The sequence below is a fragment of the Helicoverpa armigera genome, chromosome 15 (genome assembly GCF_030705265.1).
Source record: "Helicoverpa armigera isolate CAAS_96S chromosome 15, ASM3070526v1, whole genome shotgun sequence".
In the NCBI taxonomy this organism is placed as follows: Eukaryota; Metazoa; Arthropoda; class Insecta; order Lepidoptera; family Noctuidae; genus Helicoverpa; species Helicoverpa armigera.
Window position 1 is genome coordinate 7,297,425 of NC_087134.1, and position 10,434 is coordinate 7,307,858.

At 38.2% G+C, this 10,434-nt stretch overlaps 1 protein-coding gene and 2 non-coding genes across 3 annotated transcripts; 2 read left to right on the plus strand and 1 right to left on the minus strand.

The window, feature by feature from the left end:
- Positions 1-807: 807 nt before the first annotated feature.
- LOC110370566 (trimeric intracellular cation channel type 1B.1) lies at positions 808-10,182 on the minus strand. The gene is made up of 7 exons (XM_021326420.3): positions 9,896-10,182; positions 5,389-5,545; positions 4,431-4,603; positions 2,992-3,091; positions 2,190-2,310; positions 1,781-1,948; positions 808-1,699 (listed from the first exon to the last, which is right to left on the minus strand). Exons 1-6 carry the CDS (start codon positions 10,014-10,016, stop codon positions 1,793-1,795), a joined length of 828 nt encoding a protein of 275 aa, XP_021182095.2. The 5' UTR covers positions 10,017-10,182; the 3' UTR covers positions 808-1,699; positions 1,781-1,792.
- On the plus strand, positions 9,151-9,222 carry Trnap-cgg (transfer RNA proline (anticodon CGG)). Its single transcript has one exon. It is a non-coding gene; the product is annotated as a tRNA-Pro (tRNA).
- Positions 10,183-10,349: 167 nt separating the features above from the next.
- On the plus strand, positions 10,350-10,422 carry Trnav-cac (transfer RNA valine (anticodon CAC)). Its single transcript has one exon. It is a non-coding gene; the product is annotated as a tRNA-Val (tRNA).
- Positions 10,423-10,434: the final 12 nt, after the last annotated feature.

Here is a 10,434-nt window from a genome sequence, read left to right on the forward strand (position 1 = left end):
CTACTGAATGGATTTTAATGAAACTTTACAATAATATAGCTTATACATCAGAATAACACATAGGCTACAATTTGTAAACATATTGTTCGAAATACTAAACCTGCGCAGACGAAGTCGCGGGCACCAGCTAGTAATATTATCATATTTTCCCTATCTTGTGTGGTGATTCATAATGTATTCACATCAGAATCCGGCTTGCGTGATCTCAACCTGTCCATTATTAACTTCGGTTTCAGTATCTACTAAGAACGATGTACGTATTTTGAAAGTAGCTAAGCAGTAGGTGAGTAAGAGTATCATCAGTCCTTTTTGGTCATTTATAAAAATAACATCGCGGTACCTACTAGAGATTTTTGAGATTTCGTAGCTTTATTTAAAAAAGCTCAAGATTAGGACTAACAAAAGTAACTAAGGAATGATGTTTGGTCATCTCGTAATCAGAATCTGTGTTACGGTTCCTGCGGTCAATGACCTCGATTCACTGTACTCATGCAGTACCAGACTAGGTCATTTTTTTGATGCGTGTGTTTTGAATCATCATTTTACCAATACAGTGTTGTGCAGAAGTGTAAATTACGAAGTGGTGCAATACAACACAGAATCTTACCTTCATTATATCATTCTGAGTATTACTGCATTGTATATCTAACTGCCGAATTTCCAAAACCAAATTATTGGAAGAAGAAGTCATCGTCAGTATGACTGGCAAAGCACAAGACTTTTTCCTTCTCAGCAATCAAATCCTGGACCTTGGACTTCGTTGAAAGATTAAAATAGGAACAAGGGTTATTAAATAAAATCTCCACATTTAATAAAAAACAATTTATTGCTTCCTTTAGCATACCCAGATATCATTGAATGAATTTATAATTATGTCATGTAGTTTAGCATATTTTTAACATCAGTGAAAGATGTGTCCCTCGTTGCAATGCACCCCGCAACTCGGTCAGACCTTTCTTATTAAAATCACAATTTTAATTTTCCTAATAAATAGTAATACATGATGTATTTTTTATAATTACACGAATAAAATGTCCCTCATCGCATGCACCCATGCGTTGCGAATCGGTCAGAATATTCATAAGTCATGAGTTAAAATGCGCGGGAAAAGGTAGCCATTTTCCCGATTGTTTTTTCATGTAAAGGAAGTCGGCTTAGTCGATTTTCGTTTCGCGAACTAAAATATAAAAATAAAATTATAATGCTCGATGGTTTTATTTTTTTTCTCACTCAGGGAACACTGGTATTGTTTAAGTACTACCGAATAGGTAAAATTATTATTTTATTATGCTTACATTGTAATATTGGTAGGTATTATTAATTATTATGGCAAGTTTATAGTTGATACATAGGTGGATAATTACTACATGTATCACATATTTTTTTTTGGCAAATATATCTTAGGAACTGAATAACTAAATAATATCAACTACACTCCCCTATAGTAACGAAAACTCTTACCATGCACGTCAATAACAAAACATAATATACTTGTAACATTACGACTAGTGGATCTTAAAACTAATGAAATCAAACTTTGGTCGTTGTGCCATTTTTTTAGGATTTAAGGGTTTTACTATTTTTTTGATTTTTTACTTTTTTGTAGTATTTTTAATACTTATCCATTAGCCCATCGCATTTTGTATTGTCGGTGTCTGTTGATTACGTAGCGCAAATATAGCAGTTTATAAAATGCGACCTGGAAACAAAAAAAAACTTGTTATTTTATTTATTCAGCACTACATTGAAGACCAACAAATAAATAATAGTAGGAGGGTACCTATGGGCTTGGTTAATTAGTTTTCTTAGCATCCTTGGTTTCCTCTTTAGGCTGGCCCTTGCCCAGGAGCTTGGCCAGCGAGTCCCAGATGCCGCCGAGGAACAACGCACAGAACAGGTTCTCGAATGGCACGAAGGGATCGTGGATGCCCAGGAGAATTGATGACAGCTGAAAGGAAATATAAGAGTTTCATTAAAAACAAAATAAGCGTATAGTAGTGAAGGTGAAAATATTTATTATGTTGTTGAAAAGTAGGCCACCTTGAGGACTATTTCAGATGTGGAATTTTTAAAGCTTTTTTAGACTAAATGGCCAAAATGTACCGACTTACTCTCTTAACATTTTTAACAAACATCTCTATTAATAATGGGATATTCAAAATAGCAATAAATAATCGACTAAAACATACCTTAAAGTAGACGAAGAATATCACGATGCCGAAATACACGAGAGCGTGCGGCGCAGAAATGAGGTCAGTCTTCTTGTCAAGCACGAAGATGATGGACGCAACCAAAGAGGCTTTAGTGTAGCTGAAATAATAAAATAAAAATCAGAACATGGAAAAATAGAATAGAATAAACGTTTATTGTCTCCAGTACTACAGCTTGGAGTAGTAATATACACAGAACTATAATACTGGAAGCAAAAGGTTCAAGCGTCAGCTTTATGCTTAGGGATCCCGCAAGAGGGTTGCTAAGCTCTGGTTTTCAGCTTGAACCTTTGACTATAACCTTTAATATAGATAGATTTACAAGTCTCTAACTACGTGCCCTGTGTTGAAGTGCTAGACCCAGATTAAAATGAGCACTTGAGAATGACTTATAAATTATAATAGTATGGTTAGTTCAGGTTTTGTTAAGACCCAGGTAAAATTAAAAAGGGTTACCTCGCTGGTTTTAACGGGAACCTGTTTGTATAGAGAAAGATTTTGAAGATAGCTTTAGAAATAGAGGATTATTGGTAGAGCTTTTCGTGGAAACGGTTAGACAAGTAGAAGTACAGTACATGCGTATTACAGGCAGGTAAGTATCTCTTGTGTAATAAATACATTAAAAGCCTTTTATTAGCATGCCATAAAAAGTTTTTTTATTATTAATTAAAGAAACTACTGAAGATAGATAGACTTTCGATAAATACTACAAACAGACCAGTAACTGCAGTTATTGTTTTCGGTAAAGAAAGAGGAAAGCTACTGAAAGGTCTGTACTTACAAGCTGGGCTGCATGGTTTCCATGGCAGTGGGTGTCCAGGCGCCACGGATGAGGCGCTCTACCAACTTGGTGAAGCCTGCGCCGTTTCCTTTCAGGGTACCTGGAATATGAAACATTTAGGTTACTTCAATACTCGTAGTAAAGGAAACGATACTCAGACGTGTTTGTCAGTTTGGTGCTCTACATGAAGCAGCCAGTTAGAAATATCTAAAAACCTGACATTCCCCACCCATTACATAGCATACTTGTAAAGCAGTGGTTCTTAACCGGTGGTCCGCGGACCACTGGTGGTCCCTGGAGGCATTCCAAGTGGTCCGCGAAGCTTAGCTTCGCGACGTTGCTATACGTTATCTAACTTAATTTTTATCGACTTATAATTGCGAGCGGGGGTTTTCGCATGGACGTATATCGGGTGTGTCGTACCTAGTCCCCCCATTCATGAAAATGTATGATTGGGCTACATTTTACGTAATTTTGGTTTTGAGTTTTAAAAAATAATTAAAATTTTGCCCTTGTTTTTACATTTGTCAACAAACAAAAAGTTAAGTACGTTTGGGCTAAATTTTACGTAATATTTGGTTTAAGTCCGATAAAATTTCGCGCTCGCTTCGCTCGCGTATTCAGAAACTATATTATGGCCCTTATTTTTGCATTTGTCAACAAACAAAACATTAAGTAGGTTTGGGCTAAATACGTAATTGTTTTAACTCCGATAAAAATTTCGCGCTCGCTTCGCTCGCCTATTCAGAAACTACATATTATGCCCTTATTTTTGCATTTGTCACCAGACCAAAAATATTTGGTTTAGGTCCGATAAAAATTTCGCGCTCGCTTCGCTGGCGCATTTGGAAACTACATAGGCTAGTTTTTCTTTATTTGCATTTGCTTACTTACCTACACAACTGCATGCGTTTAGCTTTGAGTAGGTATAACTGACCCAAAAATTCTGTTTTTTTTTTGACAAATAATAAAGAAATGAGTGCTAATTTAGGTAAACCGATGAGGTGGTCCCCGGCAAGACAAACTTTAGTTAAAGTGGTCCCTCATGTCAAAAAGGTTAAGAACCACTGTTGTAAAGGTATATACATATGCACTTGTTCCTAACAAATTGGAAGCGTGGGATCATTTTACACGACTAGTATTTGCAATTGAAACTGCCGACATTCGTTCATATATAACGAGGTGTTAGGCAGGTAGAGGTACCTACGCAGCAGTGAAAACTGCAATTATCAGAAGACCGCGTACCTAACACACCTTTCAAAGACTTTGGGACAGTAAAAATAAATCATGAATCACAAGAAAGGGGAAAACATTCGCTATCAGTGCAAATCGAAGCAACAAATATTTATTCGCAAAACACGCAAAATTTAAGGTGCCAAATATTTTAGGTATCAGTTTACTCTAGATAATACCTGCATAGTTGAGGTTATCTTACTTACCAACAATGATCATGATGACATAAGCGTTAGGGTACAGCTTGGCGGCGTGGCTGACTCCGTCGTAGACTTTCTTGGCGCGGTAGATCTCTTTCATGGCTGAAGCTACTACCTTCACTGGTAGAAACTTGGCCACTTTATAACCAACGTCGAATGGCGTGTAGAATACTAGGTACCTGTAAGAATTATAATAGTTTGTTAATATGCTAGTACATAGCATATTAGTAGGTTTTATTAGAGTTTCGTTTCGTTTCTAAAAGGCTCCATAAAAATGTCCTGTCAAGAGGGTCAATAAACTATAGAGGATTTATTACTATTTATCCATCGCGTTTGGCACGTGATGGTGTAAATTATTCGAGCTATACAATTTCTTAAAATTAAAGCTGTCTTCAAGATTCAGTGCATGAGAAGCCTATATTTATATCTAAGTATAATGTTAGAGGTTACCTATGAGAATATATCGTGTAAGCGTGTGTAGTTACGCCATCGCAATTGAATTCAGCCTCAAGATAATTAGCAGTTTCTCATATAATACTCTCCGTAAATGGTAGAGCACCCTACAAGTACCTTCTAAGTGCCCTAGTAATAGAAACTGTAATAACGTCTACATAAAAGGTAGTGAATAGTGTATTGTCATGAAGTTAATTCGTTTTTATGACGTCGATAATGGAACGGCTGGGTACTTAGGTACAATAGTGACTGAAGATTAATCTAGAAAGCGTCAGCTTACATTCCGCTCGATTACGGAGCCGATTTTGTCATTTTCGTCTATTAGATACGTCTTTATGGCGACATTTATCTTGAATAGCTGCACTTCCTCTTAATCTTTCAATCCGAAAGATTTAATTTTGAACAGTAAATTGATTTGCAAAATTAAATCTTTTTATTTGAATAGCATGTTGTTTTTTTTGTTATTTCTGTAAACCTCATTTCTTAATGATCAAGGTACTTATGTGCTTACCATGTGACAGTTCCAATGACAAGCTGTGGCGTGTTCTTGAGCGGCGCCAGCATGGGCTCCCCGAGCAGCCCGTTGACCACCATGCCGCCCGCGAAGATCACCAGCATAGTGGACAGCCAGCATGACAGGGGGTGCTTCCTGGAGAACGCCTGAGCGCCTGGAAGTGTTTGTAATGAGGGGGTTAGGGGATTCAGTCTTGTGTGGGTTACTTTTGTTAGCTCTTACATTGGTTAAAAGACATATTATGAGCTTTCTTCAAATGTGCTAGTTTTGCATCTAATCTGGATATATGGTAATATAAGACTTAGGTATCTACTATTGCATTTGCAATTACGAAACTTATGTGTACTATGTGTACATGTAGATAACATAGTGATGCCCAAAAAATTGATGCTAGGTATTTTAAGCCCATTGTTGCACTCGGATTTTGCCGATTGATAGATCCTCTTACAATACGAATACCATACATTCCTCAGTGGCGGATTTACAAACTTGCCGCTAGTAGGCCATTCAATTTTTGCCGCCTCTAATGATTGTGAACTTAATGATATTTCTGTCAGTTACTAGATTATTTTTGCAAGCCTCTATGTATGTACCGAAGAGTTTAATGTTAACAAGTTTATATGACAGCGACTTTGAAGCGTAAAACCTCTGTAACTTTTAAACGGCTCAATCGATTTTCATCATACACTAAAAAAAAAACTAAATTGAAATCGGTTCATTCGTTCGGGTGCTATGATGCAGTGGCGACGTAGCATCGGGTGGCACCCGGGGCGGATTAGGGTCAATTCACACTGAAAGAGCAGCGGCCGGCAGCGGCCGGCAGCGGCCGTAATTGCAAGGGATTGAGCGTGCGCGCCGCGCGGCGCCGCATCGCGCCGCGCTCTTACATTTTCCGTGCTCTTACGGCCGCTGCCGGCCGCTGCTCTTTCAGTGTGAATTGACCCTAACCTATTGTGCAGCCCCCCCAAAAAAAACGACAAATGTAAATAGTTATCTGTTCCAAAAGTCAATAATTTTGTAAAGTGAAAAAGTCGCGAGCGAAGCGAGCGCGATTTTTTTTTTAGTTTTGGTACACAAAAATATCTACCCAAACAAGAGTGAAAAAAAAGCACTGCAAAGAGAAGAAGCCGCGAGCGTAGCGAGCGCGAAATTTTTGATGTTTGGGACGCAATAATACCTAAAGAAATCAGAAAATAGCCACTGTCAAGTGAAAGGCGCGAGCGCAGCGAGCGCGAAATTTTTTGAGTCTTGGAACACAAAAATACTCAAACAAGTTTGAAAAAAACCAGTGTAAAGTGAAAAAGCTGAGAGCGCAGCGAGCGCGAAATTTTTCGAGTTTTGGACACAAAAGTCCTCCACGCGTCAGTTGTTTTTACTACTTCGGTGCTTTAACTTTTTGTTAAATTGAGGACTCAAAGAGCGCAGAACAAACCAGGAATGATGAAAAAAGCCGCGAAACCGCGAGATAAGCGAGCGGATTTTTTATTTTATTTTTATTGAAACGCTATTAGAATATTTTAAAATTCATGATCACGTAAGTACCTAAGTATATGTATATTACAGTTTATTAATTTTGCGTTTATTAATCGTCTATTAAATTTATATATGGATTGTGTACTCATATACTCAATTATAAAAAAAAACCTGTTATAAAAATTGCTAATTTTGCCGCCCCTCTAAATCTGCCGCTCTAGGCACTGGCCTACTTGGCCTATTGGTAAATCCGCCACTGACATTCCTAAACGCATCCTGAAACGGAACCTGCTCTGTATAATCTCTTGTTCATCGACGCTAATATCAATCAACCGTTCAACCTTATTTCCATTCGTAACAGCTAACAGCACACCAGTGGAACTTTCTTTCGGCCCTGATATTAACCTACGTACAGCTACCTGTTGGAGTTCGATTCACTGACCTAGATTGTCATAGAGTATAGAGCAACTGCCGTCTGACCTCCGTCACCCGGTGCCGGCATGCGACACGGCGCAATATGAAAATGGCGAGATATAAGTAGGCAGGCAATATTTTATAGGTTTTCGTATTCCCATGGGTCATTTAAATGTCCCTTTTGGGTTTATGTAGGCAGTTCGTCCAATATTCTCCTTCCTATTCCTCGAAGTATACTTAGTCGTTTTTTACCCAAGTGTAAGAGTCTACTGCGTTGTGCAACCATTAAGGTACTCTTCCCAGCAAAACACAGGAAGTGGTGAAGGGCGCTTTTAGGGCTGTCTTTTGTAAAATTAACTTTCAAAAAGTGCTGATTTTCAGCCTACTTTGTTTAAATAACTTGATCTTTAACTCTATCGAGGATAACTTCCTAGTAATGGAAACACTTGAAAACCTCAGTTGTTTATCTAAATTAGGTACCTATATGAGGGCTATTTTCAGTAACTCACCACGGCAAAGGCATAAACATTCCATCAGAGCTAGCCCTGTTTTACAGTCTTCCGTATGGAAGCCATTAAATGACGGCTTGCAGTGGCACGATCCGGTCGTACCTAACCGTAACAGTCATAAGTGACAGGCTATTTGTGTTACACAGGGTAAACATGTACCAATTGCTTTCAATCACCAGCACTAATATAAATATAAATAAGTACCTACTATTTAACCTATAGTTTAGTATGTGGTGATGGAGAACTAAAATACCAGACGGGTGGTTGTTTCCGTCATTTCCTAGATACTTTTGATGATAAGGTTTATTTTTATCGAAATACCTATGTACCTTGGCATTTGTCATAGTTTTATTGCCCCCTTGCCACCTGACCCCTTCACGTCCCATTCCCCTGGCACTCCCCGAACGAGGGTGTCGATGGATTATTATCTATCTGTGCACCTATAGACAATCTTTCAGAAAAGGTCAACGCCCCTGATTCGGTGGAAATTAATAATGCGTGTGATTTTTAAATAAACTGTTTTTGAAAACGTCGACAACGGATGTGCGTGTGCTCTCAATCTGGCATAAGTACCTACAAAATATGCACGTTAAAATGATGACGGTGCACCACGGCCATAATTAATATGTCAAATAAAACATCCCGAGCTAATCTAGGATTAATAAATCTAGAAAAAAGAGCTCTTATTACCAAACTGGCGCCTACAATAATTCAATGAGACGACTGTATTTTAGTTGGCCACAGTCCAGTGTAATGTCTAATGGCTCATGGCATTTTATTATTTAAACCCGGCAGGTTATCTGCACACGTGGTTTTAAACGGTCATACAATGTAAAACACGTCGGCAAAAATTGCTCGCAAATTTTCTACAGGCATCAATGTTTGAAGAGCTTCTAGGATTTGCGATATTCGACCTAATTGTATGTCATTAAGACTCATAATTGCATTGAATTACTGCACTTTATACTACGCGCATTTTCCTTGTACACGTCAGCAATCTGCGCTTGTGACGTTCCTTTTGATGATTCGTAAGGACAATTTTAGTAGACAGAGTCAAACTGGTTCGGTTGTTTATATCTAGGTAGTCAATAAAATACTGTCTAGACATGGTTGAACTTTAAAATACCAATAGGTGCGGTGAATCTGCATAAAAACATTGTGTGATAGTAAAATATAGAGTTAGTTGTTTTTATTTAGTATAAAAACTAAGTCGTAGTCTATGAATTCTGTGATGTTCCTAATCATTATTGTTTAGAAGTGCCTGATTTAACTTTTGGTGTTGGTTTTGAACATAAAAGTTAAACATAATTACTGGCTCAGAGTGTTGCAGATCTTAATCCGTAATTTCGATACAGACTCATGTGGCTCGTTGGTCTAGGGGTATGATTCTCGCTTCGGGTGCGAGAGGTCCCGGGTTCAAATCCCGGACGAGCCCGTGGTAATTCACTTTTAGAACGCGGAGTGATTTTATGGATCGAAAAGCTTACAACTTCTTCGCTCATTATTTTTTTGAGGAAAGTAATTAATTATTGAATTTGACGCCATCTATTCGCTACCATTGAAATAATGTTAGATGCTGGTTTCTTAGTTTCAGGCGTCTCGTGTCAGCTGAGCCAGTCCAATAAGGTTCTTATCTAAAACCTAACCTCACCATGAGTATCAGCCGAATAAAAATAAATTGTTTATTTTTTCCATGACATCGAATTAGAAGTGTCCACGTCAGTGATAAGATATTGCGATAATGCACATGATTATTATGATACAATTTTATATCAGGAAGAATTAAAATACTTAGAACTCTACCTTTATAAAGAGTTAAATAAAATTATGCGAATAAAGTACAAGTGTATCCGCATTTTCTTTCATAAGATATGCTCTAGGAAATCGTAGTGTTGTCATGTTCAGTTAACTTTAGCTGTTATTGGAGCTATGGGCCTGGTGATGCTGCGGGAACGATCTATTTATAAACGCGTTTAGGTGTCTTTTATTTTAGAACATTCCGCACAAATTACCTTTCCACTATAATCGATAGTAGGATGCGGAAGTGCGGTGATAAATACCATTATTTTGGCGGGACCCATTTAAAAATAAATCAAAATACAACTTACCGGATCCCAAATCCTCTCTGACTGCAAGAGCGCATAATAGAGAGTGTGCTATGTCGAAATATGGGTACATTTTTAGTTTAATGACCTGGTTGGCCAGGTCCAAGAAGGCTTCGGGATCCATGGTGTTAGATTTGTATGTATTTCACGGTTTAACAGTCAATTATTTGCACAACTAAACACCGACAATAGCGTGACACGTTGACGCGCGTCCGCGACTAACCGCGGGCGAAGTAGCCGCGAGACTGGGATGCAGACAGCTCGCTCTCACTGTTATGTATGAGAATGCCTTTTATTATTTTGGTCAGACGCAACAAATATCTCGTTTTGCCTCTAGGGACAGCGATGAGCGACAGGTTGCTTGCTATAAACAGCTCTTGTCGATTATAAAGCTTTATTTTTGTAGAGTCGATATCAATTCAATATAATAAACCACAATTTTGCCATCACTCTCAACGTTTCCGTAGTGTAGCGGTTATCACGTGTGCTTCACACGCACAAGGTCCCCGGTTCGATCCCGGGCGGAAACAGTGCTTTTTTGG

Excerpts from the sequence above, each read along its gene's own strand:
- LOC110370566 (XM_021326420.3), bottom strand. The coding sequence starts at position 10,016 with ATGGATCCCGAAGCCTTCTTGGACCTGGCCAACCAGGTCATTAAACTA. Across the intron at positions 4,604-5,388 it reads GTCATTGGAACTGTCACATG|GTACCTAGTATTCTACACGC; the intron begins GTAAGCACATAA and ends TAATTCTTACAG. Across the intron at positions 1,949-2,189 it reads TATTCTTCGTCTACTTTAAG|CTGTCATCAATTCTCCTGGG; the intron begins GTATGTTTTAGT and ends ATTTCCTTTCAG.